This window comes from Semicossyphus pulcher, unplaced genomic scaffold, assembly GCF_022749685.1.
Source record: "Semicossyphus pulcher isolate SPU_LCO1_2020_fin unplaced genomic scaffold, fSemPul1.0.p SCAF_16, whole genome shotgun sequence".
In the NCBI taxonomy this organism is placed as follows: Eukaryota; Metazoa; Chordata; class Actinopteri; order Labriformes; family Labridae; genus Semicossyphus; species Semicossyphus pulcher.
Window position 1 is genome coordinate 9759163 of NW_027211670.1, and position 14478 is coordinate 9773640.

General features: G+C 41.1%; 2 protein-coding genes across 2 annotated transcripts; one reads left to right on the forward strand and one right to left on the reverse strand.

Annotated features, from left to right (window-relative positions):
• Positions 1-2853: 2853 nt before the first annotated feature.
• On the reverse strand, positions 2854-9566 carry LOC138593956 (glucose-induced degradation protein 4 homolog). The gene is made up of 6 exons (XM_069665040.1): positions 9198-9566; positions 8721-8780; positions 8010-8117; positions 7824-7925; positions 7603-7733; positions 2854-4204 (listed from the first exon to the last, which is right to left on the reverse strand). Exons 1-6 carry the CDS (start codon positions 9387-9389, stop codon positions 4141-4143), a joined length of 657 nt encoding a protein of 218 aa, XP_069521141.1. The 5' UTR covers positions 9390-9566; the 3' UTR covers positions 2854-4140.
• Positions 9567-9811: 245 nt separating this feature from the next.
• On the forward strand, positions 9812-14469 carry atpaf2 (ATP synthase mitochondrial F1 complex assembly factor 2). Its single transcript, XM_069664811.1, has 8 exons — positions 9812-10177; positions 10288-10332; positions 10438-10586; positions 11003-11100; positions 11463-11543; positions 11700-11812; positions 11934-12049; positions 13571-14469. The coding sequence occupies exons 1-8, from the start codon at positions 10060-10062 to the stop codon at positions 13706-13708; spliced, it is 858 nt and encodes a 285-aa protein (XP_069520912.1). The 5' UTR covers positions 9812-10059; the 3' UTR covers positions 13709-14469.
• Positions 14470-14478: the final 9 nt, after the last annotated feature.

Consider the following 14478-nt stretch of genomic DNA (forward strand, 5'->3'; position numbering starts at 1 on the left):
CATAATGTTATGGCTGATCGGTGTATATACAAATTGCATCATTCAAAATACCTACATTTTGCAGCTGCCAAACGCCACAAAAAACTTGGACATTTGCAGGCACTTTCCCCATTTGTACCTAACTCAGACAGAGATACAGTTGAAAATTGACAAAACTTCCCTTTAATATAATACATCTACAAATCTGTCTACATTAGACCCAGGCACCAGGCTTTTTACCTGACAGCTCTGCTCTGAAATCTCTTCACCGCTGTGCTGTACAGAAGGTAAACATGACCTTCCTCTGCTGCCCCTCTCAGGCCACACTGCACTAATGCAGGGTGAGTTTGATGTGTTTCTTCTCCCGTCACCTGAAATTTCACTTACTGTAACTGATACACATGCCTGTCCAATGTGAGTTGCTCTGTGTGGCAGCATACATGTACATACATGTCATTAGTACTGTAAAAAATGTAGGCAAACCAGATGTGTAACTGAGTGCCAATGTCCCATCTGCTTTTTCTCCTTCTCCTCCTCCTGTCTTTTTTTCCTTCCTTCAATGTAATTATTTTTTTTAAGATTATTTCAGTCTTTTGTTTTTTATTGTATAGGACAGTAGATAGAGTCGGATATGAGGGAAGAGAGAGTAAGGATGACATACAGTAAAGGGCCAAGGGTCGGAGTTGAACCTGGGGCCGCTGCGTTTAGGACTTTAGCCTCTACTCATGGGGCGCGTTTTTGACCGCTGAGCTCTGCCGGCACTTTCCCCACTTTGTACCTAACTCAGACAGAGATACAGTTGAAAATTGACAAAACTTCCCTTTAATATAATACATCTACAAATCTGTCTACATTAGACCCAGGCACCAGGCTTTTTACCTGACAGCTCTGAAATCTCTTCACCGCTCTGCTGTACTGACGGTAAACATGACCATCCTCTGCTGCCCCTCTCAGGCCACACTGCACTAATGCAGGGTGAGTTTGATGTGTTTCTTCTCCCGTCACCTGAAACTTCACATTCCTGAGGAGAAAGACGGACAGTTGTTCCTGAAAGTTAACTTACTGTAACTGATACACGTGCCTGTCTGCTTTTTTTGGCACCATGTCAGGCCCCAGGGGATGCACATGTATTGTTTACAAAAAGTAGTCTGAAACATATCGTGTGTACTCCTGAAATGTAGAAAAACAAGATTTGTGAATCAGCAGATTTTTTGTCTCTTTTTTTCATAGATAACAGTTTTCCCTACCCTACCTCTCCAGTGAAAACCATGTATCTCCAGATCTGGTGATGTTGAATTTTCTTGTAAACTTAAAGTTTTCCTTAACGTATCAATTCTCCAACTTCTTAATCGACACAAACAAAAATAAGAGTCTTTTCTGATCACGTGACTTTTTTAAGAATCCACCAAAAGGTTGGTGTTGGTGTTTTAGAGTAAAATATCTCCACAAATATGGGATCCACTCACATTCATTAGGTCAAAATGTCAATATAACCAATACTTTATTAGCAAAATAAGAATACTACAATTCCCATCAGCCTCAGCTGTACTTTGTGTTTCAAACTGGGAATTTTAGCATGCCATCACGCTAAACTAGGAGGCTGAACTTATCCCTGCTTTACGTGAGCATTGTCCTTATGTGCTTATTAGCATAATGACGTTAGCATTTAGCTTACATATATGCTATGCATAATAATTCAAAGCTGCTAGTATGGACTCTGGTTTTAGAGACTCTAATTTGGACTCAGCAACTTGCTGCTTTACAGGCTTTTTTTAGGGGCGGCTGTGGCTCAGAGGTAGAGTGGGTCAATCTCCAATCAGAAGGTAGGTGGTTAGATCCCCACCTCCTCCAGTCTCTAGCTGTGTCCTTATTCAGGGGCTGCATCCTTCGAAGGACGTATTTGAAGTCACAGCGGCGCGTCGAAGGCTGTCCCATTTTGAAAGCTCCTTCAGATGCAGCTAACAAATGCTTCCTCCTTGTCCAGGGCCACGAAGGATGCATCCTTCACGGCCCAACGTGTCCTGAGATTCATTTAAACGAGATGTCGGACTCTTAATCGGCCGAGGAATACACTACAAGTTTAGTTAGTTGTTAGTTATGATAGCTGGTTAGCCCGCTAGCTACCTGTTGCTAGGCGACAGGAGCCGCGTTTGGTGACGCATGGTTAAGGGCAGGAACAGCTGGTAACGCAAACAGGAAATCCATCGTGGACCAGACCGCCTCATTTCAGCTCAGCCTTAGCGGTCTACGAAGGACGCATTCCCTGTTTGAGACACAGCTGCTGTGTTAAAGTATCCTTGAAGAAGATACTGAACCCCAAATTGCTCCCGGAGGCCCAGCCCACAGTGTGTGACTTTGTCTGGTTAGTTGAACTGTTACCTTGTATGGCACTAAATTAGTGGGTGAAAGCTGTCATGTAGTGTCAACATGCCTTAACGGCGCTATATAAATGCAGTCCATATATCATTTCACCGTCTTTATAACTGATGATTTGTTAAAATTCCCCAAATTCTATATTATACATTTGCTGTGCTCCTGCATCAGTACTGCTAAACCTTTTTGTCTATCAGACCTTTTGAGTGTTTGCTTTGTGTGCACCGACTCAACCCTTCAATGATAAAAACACCTTTGAGATAAAGACAGCAGAGGGCAGTGCAGGGTAAAAAGAGACTGCCTCTGTTGTTTCTATTTCAAGTGTTTAGCTGAGAGCAGCATCAAGACTCTGCTTTCAGCGTGCAAAGTACACTAACAATATGAGGAAATATGTTGATGTTGACAATTTAACTGCTAAGCTTGATTTAGTTTTTAAAATGAGGGAATAACTTGACATGATGTGGTATTTTCTACAAACAAGAAAGACACAGTGTTGGGTGTTTTGATATGACTTTTTAAAATCCACAGTCCATTCTTTACAATCACACCATCAAACAAATCCAAGCTTCATCTCAAACAAACATTCCTCTGATCTGTTATAATACAACTCTGACTAGCTTAGAAAGATGGCACCATCACGTGGGGAGGGAGCATGATTAGGGAGTGTTTTTAATAGGCAATTTAACAAAAATATTTCCTTTAGTTAAGATAGATTCTTTTTTTTAATGATATACTATGAGGATAGAATAAAATTTTGTCTCTGAAAACTGAAGGTTTAACGTTTGGAGAGTGCTATGTTGAAAGGGTTGCATAGTCGAGGAGACGTAAACGAAGGGGTGGTGGGGGTCTTAATTTAAAACGACACACGAGGGAGTAAAAAGCTTTTTGTGTAGCGCAGAGTGCAGGGTACAAATACTCTTAATGTGATTGTTTTGGCTCTCAAACACCACACACCGTCAAACAGCTTGAGCTGCCACCTTGATGCTTGTGTGCTAGCTTTAGTAACATATAGTCCATCTTTGTGCAAATGTAACTCAATAGAACACGATCCACAGCAATCACAGGTGATAGTAATCTCCCGAGCAGGTTTATGAACACAAGGGAAAGCTCGTTTTGTGTGTCGCTCACATCGCAGCCGGTAAAAACCGCCACTTAGCGCAAATCCTTTAAAATAAAATATCCTTAACAGGCAAACAAAGAACCAGCTTAGCTTTAAAAATACTGTCATTCTAGCTTATGGGCTGATTAAAGCTCCACGCAATCACAAACCCAAACTTCTCCCTTTCTTCTTCTTTCGAGATTGTGTTCATGTAGCAGACTCCACGTAGGAATCCTTGTCAAACGGCAGTCTCATGTGTTAATGTTGCTCACTCCGCATCGGCTGAATAAAAGCTGGAAAGTTGCAAAAAAAACCCACTCGTTTAGCGTCTCAAGATGCTGCGCCAAGCGTGTTCGTAAAACCAGGCGTTAAAACAAATGAAGAAAAGGGGTTCACTACGAGAGCCACGCCCAGTCTCTGCTGCTGGTTCTAACTTTACAAGCTTCATCCGCGGAGCAGGAGCTGCCTGTCTTCTCCTCACGTACATTCATTAGTCCCGTATCCCGACCAACGCTCAATCAGCCGTCCATCAACTTATTGGGAGCATGTAAGAGTTTGCACTTATCCAGAAAGCGAAAATTCTCATCCCTAGTCGCCGTTCTCCTCCTCCTCAGTAGCATCCGCAGACCTCGGCTTCGTTTTTAAGTCTCTGTCCGTCACAAAAAAAAGATCCACGATGCTCGCCGACGTCACCGGAACTCATAGATGGCTGCGCTGTGCTCGGGGACGTGGGTGAGGTTTAGAGACTGGTACCTGCAGGGTGACAACACAGTTTATGTTACGATATGTATGTGAGAAAAACATTGCATGTGCCAGATATGAAGGAAAAAAACTCATCACCGACAATCAAATGTTCCCTGGTTTAAGAAATCAATCTGCAAAATAGTTACACGACGTGTCGGCTTGTCTGCTTGTGACCTTGTTGCCCTGTGAAAAGCATGCATCTCCATAACATCAACTTTCATCAGATAAACCTGTTTTTCAGCTTTGTGGCATTTCTCAGATAATCCAAAGGGATTTACTGTGGTTTATACTGTTTGAATACATAATCCTTAATATATGATATAAGGATATATGAATCCTTAAGATATATTTAAATGAAATGTCAATCATTTTTAGGACTATTTATGTTGTGCATGATTTCTGCAACAGCCATTTAATGTATTTACATTCAGAAATTAATTACTTCTCATTTTAAATGCATTGTTCACCATCGCCACCATGGCTTTAAACTCATGTGCTTCAGAGAGTTCTGTGAGTATTGTAAACTATGGCGTCTCTGTTTGACAAACTATGTGATAACACTGTTATTAAATAACCCCATGCATTGCCCACTTAGTGCCTTTTTCTGAGTGCAATGAGGACAGATCATACGCGGCTGCCGAGAGAAAAAGCTGCACTCAGTGTCATTTTTCAGAGCGCTCCGCCTTTTTTGTGCAACCGCTCCCAGTTAAAAATCTCTGAACTTTTCAGAAAGGCACTGGTGTCGTCACCACCGCTTTTATCAGGCAATCAATCAGATTGGGCGCCACTCTTCACCCTGGTTACCACCAAACATGGAGGAGCAACTTGTTTGGCTGTTTCTGTTTACCCAGAGCTGTACGATATGACAAACAAACAGTATCACACTACAGACCGAAAAGCCCATTTGTGTGAGCAGATCGGCCGGACACAGTTTAACACAGTTAAACTTAATCATAAGTTCAACACAGCGAACAACAAGCGAACAACAAGCTTACAAAGCGTAGTGCGATAAAAGCAAATCACTTACCAGCAACATTTATCCAACTAGTTAAACTGGAGTTAGTTAAACTTATTGTCGTCATAGAAACAAAACCCACAAGCATTTTTTTCTCTCACCCACAAGTGCTTCATCCCAGCGCTATATCTGTAATAAGGTGTATGTTTTCCACCATGAAAACTTTAAACTCTGATCATATAATGCTGAATACAATGCTTTGGGTGATTTAGATATTATGTGATCCTGATATTGTCAGCACTGTCTGCTGCACATGTAGCCGAGCATCACAGCTGAGCTGATGGTGGTCCCGACTAGAGTTTGTTTACAATGTTTAATGCTCTTTAGTGAAGTTACTTGTTTAAGAAAGCAGCTTCCAAGTACGTCTTCATTGTGATATTGGCTCAAAATCTACATAGAACAGGTCTATTTTCTTTCCAGCTCAAAAATCCACTGTATAATTATATCACATTATGTCTAAAATAGTCACCGTATAGGTCTCAAAAAGCTACATCTGTCAGGCTCTTATTCACAGTTTCTTCACAGCCATAACACATCAGGTCAGTTTTCATTTATACACAAAGTAACAAGAGGAGAACAAGAAGGAGCAGCCACAGAGATGGACAGCTGCAGGTGCATAACTCCAGCTTCTCAGAAGGGTCACCAGCCTTGACTGTGTCTTGCCTGTTATGTAGAAAACTGCTTTGGCCATGTGCAGCATGAAATCAACCACTGTTGCACACGGTAATAAAAAAGAGAAAGGTAGAAATATCTATTGAAACTCTGTGAACTTGTTTGGCTGCAGAATAAACAGATAAACCAGTTACTCATCTGTTGTTTTCCTGTAGCTGAAGGAAATCTGCTACACAGATATGACCCAGTTTATTTTGGTCACCCGATAACTCCACTATAACAATAGCCTCCACTATATCAGAACAAGTCTAAATCACAAGATACATGGTAATGTACCGGTCTATGGAGTCAAATAAAGGCCAAAAAGTCAGCGAGTAATACCGCTAGCTGCACGGCTAACTTAGCTGTTAAACCGAGCGACCTCACAGGTCCTGGAGCATTTCAGTTTTGTTGACTTGATCTGTAGAAAGCGAACTCTAGAATCAGTTGCGACCTGATTGGACAGTTTAGCTTCGTCTGATTGGATGGTCAGTGGACAACGTGCAGGTGAGCTGATGGCTGGTTAGCTGAGGCGTAAAGAAAGGGTCAAAATTCATGCTTGTAACTCGCAACTGTTATCTTAACTCGTCGCTTGTACCTTCAGGTTCACACATGCACATAGGAAATTTGTGCGTCAGTAACTCAGACTTTGTGAAATCTCAAAGTTGAAAATATTGTGTTTAAATTACACATACACAAATAGTTACAGCTAAATGTGTGAGGACACTTTTTTTTTTTTTTTTTTTTACATATTCACAAATCCAGATACATGCATGCACATTTTTTTTTTTACATGCACACAAAACGTGAAATACAACCGCAGGCTGTGAAATTATTTGTGAACATTATTTTGCTAGCTCAAAATCTTTTTGACCCTTATTTGACTCCATACCTGTCTGACTAAACTGACTTCACTTGCAGTCTGTTTGTCAAAATCAACCCCGCATAAAATGGATGTTGATAACTAAAAGTGTGGTTAATTCAGCTCGAGGTAAGAAATGAATTGAGGGCAAACCACAGTCCAGACTGATGCTCATAATCAGGTTTCTCTATGAGGTTGCTCATAATCAGGTTTCTCTTCATGTTTAGTTTACACTTCAGAGGTGGTAAAACAGAGCAAAGAGCACAGAGTCGATCCCATAAACAAGCTACATTGAAGACCATAACAACAATCATCACACACTTTGAGTATGACAGAAGCGCTGGCTGTTACTCATTTTCCACTTTGGCAAATGGCACAAATTAGACCTTTAATTTGATCTGAGAGGGAAACATTACTGTTTCCAGTATCTGGTCAGCAAAGGGAATAAAAAATATGGATTGAAATCAGAAGCCGTTTGTATCAATAACATAACTATTATGTGCAGCGCGGGTTGAAAGAAGTGCCAGAGAATGTCAAATAAAAATCAAAACACTGAAGATGGAGTTCAAGCAGGCCTCAGTTTGCTTAGAACCAGGCAGTACAACCATATAAATCAAACGCCACAAACTAGGGGTGAGATTGTTCTGCTTTATCCATATAAGGCTGCACTCGGTACAGCCTTGAATTGTGCAGAAAAACAGGATTCATATTCTCCTCATCTGAGCAGCTCCCATTGACAAATTAAGAGTCAGAGGCACCTTGAGATGATGATTTTGTGTGTTCATGGTTTTTCCCCACCAGATTTTCCAGCTGGTCTAATGCAGAAACTGTAAAATTACTCCATTGTACTTCACAGTTATTATTGTTGTAGTACTTTACCATTCAGAGCTCCTGTGGTAGTAGTAGCCCTCAATTGTTGCTGTGGATTTCTGGAAGCAGATGTAGTAGAATCCAGCAAAGGAAGCTCCGCTGATGTCTTTGATTGTGTGATCAGGGACCAGAAACTGCTCCTGGGAGGGACAGAGAGGGTGAGAAACAGCACTTGCAGCAGGTCAGAGGGTACAGCATTTGGTCAGGCTCATTATAAGGCGGCATCTTACCTTCCACCTCATGAAAATATAGTCTGAGTTCTTCAGATCCTCATAGTCGAAATCATCCGAGTTGAACGTCTTTGCATACTGGTAGAAGGCCTGGAACTTGCCCTTGACATTAAAAGTAAAAGGATTACATGCAGCCTGCTGCAGAGGACTTAGCGTAGATTTTGCATGAACCAGCTTTCACCTTACCCAGTGCTTACGATCCACATCCTCATCTGCATCCCACTTTCTGGTGAGAAATGGCCGCTTCCTGCTGATGATCTCTCCGGCGAAGAATGTGGTCAGAGTCGGGTATTCCTGCGAGAGTGAACGCAACAGAAAAACAATGATATTCTGTTTGGGTGGTGCAGCCGAACTTAATCCGTGCTACTTTGTCTTTCCTTGTCTTTGTAGTGAAACAGTGTCACACAAAATGCTAATACCAAGTATGATACGCTGATGTTTTCATTCCAAGACAAATTAAAGGGGAGCAAGTGACTTGTAAAGGTAAATCAATGTTTATTTTCAAGGCACAGTCAGATTTTTATAATGCTTTAAATAATAATATACAGTTTAGGGTTGAACATATATTCTGAACTGTGTGGCAAGATATTACTACTTGCTGCAACTTAAACAGTAGACATTATATCGGGCCGTACAATCAAATGTGTGCAAAATGTACTACTACAAGCCTTTAATTCGGTGAAGGTTTTCTGTGATGTTCAGTGCGTTTATTAGTTTACGAGGTACATGTTCTGTGTATGAATTCGTTGTTATATAACACAACATTCTTTAGAAATGGAAAGCCATTAGCTGGACTATACAAGTCCCTTTTTATAAGGACAAACACAATGAGCAGTGGCCAGACCTAGCTTAAATTATGTATGTTTGCGGCATAATGAAGGGAATCACTCCTCTCACCTCAGTCAGTCCCTTTATCTTCAGATAGCCACATAGGTAGGAGTCCTCCATTGTGACATGCTTAAAAAGAAAACATAACACACGTTAGATAATGTTGTCATTTACTCTATATGTATTTAATAGTGTCTTCTTTAATAAGGTGACAGTAAGTGAGACATGATATGATTATTATATTATTGTAATGACCATGAAATATCCTCTCGTGCATGTTTGAAGAACCAAAAATAAGAATTAAAGCTCTATTAAGACTTATTTTCGATAATAACATTAGATAAAATGTCTCATTATAAGAGAAAGGGGTTGTTAGTAAACAGTCACAGCTACTGCTACATCCACAGCTAGCTTAGCGAGTTACTCAACCACAGGCCAGCGCTCATTGATTTTCCAGCTGTCAGTCATCTCACCGCCACTTTGACAGCTCACCAAATGCCCCTGACAGCTCGTGCTTATAGTAAAATATCCGCGTCACAGCCCCACCTGCAAAACAACCTCCACGTCGTAAGAGTTCCCTTTGCTCTTCTGGTGGCCCCTGAACTTGGAGCCGCTGTACAGCAGCGAGGTGACAACACCGGGCTGCTGGGTGTTTATCGGAGGCGGTGGGATAAGCGAGGCCGAGGATACGAAGGCCGCGGCGGGGGAGTCGCTGAGGTATCCAGCGGGGACAGGCATGGCTCCCGCTTCGCTGGCTGGGCACCGACCGCGGGCAACTGCCGTCTAAGCGACGGACTCTGTCAGTGTCGACGGAGAGGTGGAGGAAGACTGAAGGGCTCCACCAACATTCAAATCCCCCTTATTCCTCCACAGTTTAGTTTACCGGGCAGCAAGCTCCCAGAAAAGTAAGTGGACTTCGACGCGGCACTGTAGCCAGCAGAATCCGGCCTTCACATTGGCCGGCTGAATTCACCCTGGCAACATCTTCAACGTTCATTGGTCAAACCTGCGGAAGGCTTTGTGGGAATATTTGGGTGTAGTTTTTTCCAGTTGTGTAACGGTAAGAAGAGGCTCTTAAAAAAACTACATTTCCCACTTGTTGAAAGTATTTGCGATGTTAGCTGTCAAGCACAGAAGGTCACACGCGTGCTTTTGAACACAGAAGCTGCTCTGTGAAAGCCGAGGAAGGACTATATGGCAGTAAATAGAGATACAGCAACGTTATTCAGTTAGCCAGTATAATATAAACGGGAAATTAATTTAATACGAAAAACACCAACTCGTAAAACATGTTTGCATGTCATTAACTAAAAAACTGCGGTCACAAACAGGTAGCCTAGCAGAAACAGATAGCTAGCTTTTCAGTTAGCTTTTCTTAAAAACATAACATCTGCACACAACAGCCGCTATGTTAAGAAGCCTTGTTAAACTTCAGAGTCAGTTTGGAAGTGCTCTGTCTCTCAGTAAAGTGTGCCCAAGAAGTCAGCACCTTCGGTTTGCTTTGAAATACTCCACAGCCACAGCAGGTAAGATAAATACTAAACCTGGATCGAGATTGTGTTGCAGAAGTATACATGCATGGTTTTATCCTTGTTGAGCGAGTGTGGACTGATGTGATGTTTTCTGCTGTTTCCAGAAAGAAAAAGATTTTATCAGGATGTTAGTATATCCCAAGGTGAAGGTAAGTGTCACTCACAATATGATGTCCTGTGATAAAAGTCACCAAGCTCAAGTGATGTTATGTGTGTCATTCTTCTGCTCAATGAATATTTACATTTTCATGCAGGAGGTGTATTTGAGGTAAACCTGGACAGAAGGAAATTGAAAACACCTGGAGGGAAGCTGTTCACGGTGCCAAATGAAGCCCTGGCCATCGCTGTGGCAACCGAGTGGGACGCTCAAAGGGACACACTCAAATTCTACACCATGCACCTGGTATGACCTTTGATCCCCGATTCAAGGGTGTTTAACGCTTTTCGTTCTCAACCTTTGGGTCAGACGCAAATATAAGGTTACTAGACATGTAGATGAGATCCTGAGAAGAATTAAAAACAAATCGATATTTACATGTTTACATACATTTGACACTCCCTCCTTGCTAATTGACATATAGTGAGACGGTGAACTAGGTTACAGTTTTACAGAGAAAACTTGATTGTATCTTGCATGAGACAAAAAAATATTGTATGCTACATCCATAACTAACTTACTTTGAACAATTAAATACTGATTCAAAATTAAGATTACTCCCTGAAGCTATGATTACAGTTTTTTCATGCAGATAGTAGTAAAGGATGCTCAACTAAACGTAACTGATTGAAAGCCTGATGTTGATCACACTCTTCTTGCAGACAACACTCTGCAACACAGCTCTGGACAATCCCACCGAACGTAACAAGGACCAAATGATCAATGCTGCCCTGAAGTTCCTGGAAACAGACACTGTCTGGTATTCTACTTATTCACTATTACATTTTATTAAAGCAATACGATTTAAAGCATAACTTTAGTGTTGCTAAGAATAACAAAATTACTTTATTCAGTGTTCAGTACATCCATTTATATATTAATTGTTGGACATTAATGTATTTAATTACAGCAACAGACAAAAGAAAGGCAACATAGATATTAAAAGTCCTTCATATGATAAAATTAACTTATTATTTGTCACTTAATTTTATACTAGCTGCATTTAGACAAATGTTTACATGTGGATACTTTGTGGATATATTTAGGTGTTTTTGTTGATACTGTTAAAAGTTACTTGCAGTTGTGGCTTTGAATGTTAATGGTGTCTCATGTCTTGTGTAGTTACAGAGTAGAGGATCCCCACGGTTTGGTTGAGCTCCAGAAAAACGAGTGGGACCCTGTCCTGCACTGGATTGAAAACAGGTAACAGCAGCATTACCATTTGTTATAGTCATGTCAGTTAGCGGACATTAAAGGCCCCCCTTAATGCTGAACCAGCCCCTGTAAGTAAATGTTTTGTATTAATATTAATGTATTATTATTTCTCTAATTGCCTTTGTCTCCCACAATGCAATGCAGATATGATGTCACTATCGGCTCCTCGTCCAGTATTTTGGGTCCTGACATCCCAGAGTCAACCAAAGACACATTCAGGCAACATCTGAATTCGTACAACTTCTGGTCTCTTACAGGTAGATTGTCTCTAAATATTAACATGCATATACGCAAACATACAAACTTATATATTATTGAAAATACACTTCAAAAGTATTCAGACAGAGATAAAACAGTAATGTGGTGTCTCCTCTGCAGGGCTTGAGTATGTGATCACCCAGCTGAAGTCTGTCGTGCTGGCGATGGGGATTATTGACAGACACCTGAGTGTGGAACAGGCTGTGCTGCTCTCCAGACTGGAGGAGGAGTACCAGGTAGGACACCAGCAATGTTTTTTTAACCAACTCTTTTAGCTATCATTATGTAGCATTTGTGTTGTCTTAGTCGAGAGGCTATTTGACGTCTGTCTTCTGACACTTAAACTGTTAGTCTTGTTTTTCCTTTGCCCACTTTTTCAGAAATGTTGATAATTCTCTTGAATGAATGAATGAATGAATGAATGAATGAAACCTTTATTGCCCCTAGGGGAATTTGTCTTGCACCAAGAAGAGCATAAAAACATTAAATGACAAAAGATATCAACAACCATACAGGACAGTACATAATGAATATGAAACAAATTCCTCATGAATACATCATTAAAGGGCCAGTTTGCCAATTTTCAACTTTAGTCCTATCATGCAATTATGGGAAGCTAATGCCATTATGGTAGGGAAAAAAAGCAATTTCTCTCTGTGCCTTTGGAGGGCGCTATCTGCTTCTCCAATGGGGCCTTGGAAAACCGCCGCCAGAGTACATAAAACACGTCACCTAGCGAAGGCCAGCGAGCTTGCTAAACTACACTTCCTCAATCTAGGACTCCCGCCTCCGATGTCATCAGGTTTGAAATGCAGACTGCAGACCTGAAGATTTTTTAGACGATCCATCGGTATATTCTCATCGTGTTTCGGATTCTGTACTGCTCTGAGCTATTCACTGCAGTGAAAACTGTAGTATGTCCGTTCCTTTCAGAGGGAGGTGTGCAGTGCATGCTGGGTGTTGTTGGAATGTAGAATGGGCGAAACCACGAGCTGTTTGTACAACTTTCTCCACAGCTATGGCGCCAATTTCAAATATTATTGCTTATATCGATTACAGAGAACCCCAGCTGTGACTGACAGAGGCTTCTTCCAGGGGCGAACTGCTCCTTTAAATCATAAAGCATTGCATGGTTATATGTGAGGGATATTAAGTGTTAAGTTCAATAAAGTGCTGAGTGCCAAGTTTGAACGTTAATATCAAAGCATGTTAAGCAGCTGAATGCTGTGTGGGGCAAAGGATGTGATGCCCTGAATTTGAAAGCCATATTCAGACCAGTGCAGTGGGTCTGCTGTGATCTTCTGAGCTAAATTCAGTGTGTACTGATCTGTCATGTAAGAAATACTGCACATTTGTCTCCCAGTTATCTTGCTACCTAGTTGACTATCCTGTCTCCTTTGTTCTTGTTTTGTACAGATAATGCTCCCCCCAACACTGAATACAATGCAGTGTGCAGACTTCTTCTTCAGTCAAAGATTGTATTGGCTTTATTGTTGGCAAAAAAACATGTGTTTTGGAAGAACAGCACCCTCTTCTGTTCTCATAATATTTCTCATGAAACATTACCTGGCACCAAACAATGTACACTCAAGTGTAGCAGCTGAATTGCTCTTTCAAGTCATAGTTAGGTTCACAGGGAATTCTACATGTACAAATTCTGCAGTGTTTGCCATATAGTGATTTTTGTCTTTACTGTAGCTATTAAGAAAAAAAAATTACTTTGTTTTTTTCCTCTAACATGTTTTCCTCCTTCACAGATCCGCCGCTGGGGAAACGTGGAGTGGGCCCACGACTACGACATGTATGAGCTGAGGGCGCGAACTGCCGCTGGAGCTCTTTTTGTTCACCTCTCATCTGAGAGTTCAACTGTCAAACGCAAACTTCTGCAGGACTGAGAAGCATGAGCTCAAACATAAAACCCTCAAACTGAGAAACATCTCAACTTCACCCCTCAGATTATCCATGTTTCTACATCCCTGCAGGCAAACACAACAAACCCTGTTCGTACTGTTTAGCAGTGACATCTGCTGTGTCTGTAATCTGTTATACAGTAAAGTTATCTCCCTCTGGTAAAAACACATTGGCTGTTTTTTTGCAGGGTTCATGCGGCAGCTGCCAAGTATGACACCCTTCACCGAGTTTCTAGTCAGTTCTCAGTCAGCCGTGACATTTTGGACTCTGCGCATGGTTTCAAGAGAATGGTGACTAATGTTGTTGTCTGTTTGGTGGTGGAATGTTATTTTCATGCCAACTTTCTCTGTTTGCTACATTTGAATACTGCAAAGTTCATACACTATCCTAACAACATACTGAATTTGTAGATTTTAGTGAGTGGTAATGGTGCACTGCATCCAAAACAGTCACTTGCAATAGGTGAACATGCTGCACTCAAATTGTTTTCTGTTACTAAGTTTGTCATTATTTATGTTGGGTGTATTTCGCTATTAAGAGGAGCAAAGATTCTGTGCTGCACACAGAGAGCCCATACATTCGTATCATACATATTGCTAAGTTCTGTTTCTAAGAAAAATATTTTTTTTATTTCACTACTAAATTGCATCCAGTCCTTTCAGTAGTAATTATAGGTACAAAGCTTAAGGTCTTTTTGCTTGTTACAGTTAAAATAAATCAAAGTAATAAAAAGAACTGCATTATCTCACTTGTC

Coding starts and splice junctions, on each gene's coding strand:
- atpaf2 (XM_069664811.1), top strand. CDS start 10,060: ATGTTAAGAAGCCTTGTTAAACTTCAGAGTCAGTTTGGAAGTGCTCTG. Junction 11,101..11,462: donor CTGGAAACAGACACTGTCTG/GTATTCTACTTA, acceptor TGTCTTGTGTAG/TTACAGAGTAGAGGATCCCC. Junction 12,050..13,570: donor GACTGGAGGAGGAGTACCAG/GTAGGACACCAG, acceptor CCTCCTTCACAG/ATCCGCCGCTGGGGAAACGT.
- LOC138593956 (XM_069665040.1), bottom strand. CDS start 9,389: ATGCCTGTCCCCGCTGGATACCTCAGCGACTCCCCCGCCGCGGCCTTC. Junction 8,781..9,197: donor ACGTGGAGGTTGTTTTGCAG/GTGGGGCTGTGA, acceptor TTTCTTTTTAAG/CATGTCACAATGGAGGACTC. Junction 7,734..7,823: donor ATATTTTCATGAGGTGGAAG/GTAAGATGCCGC, acceptor TGTCCCTCCCAG/GAGCAGTTTCTGGTCCCTGA.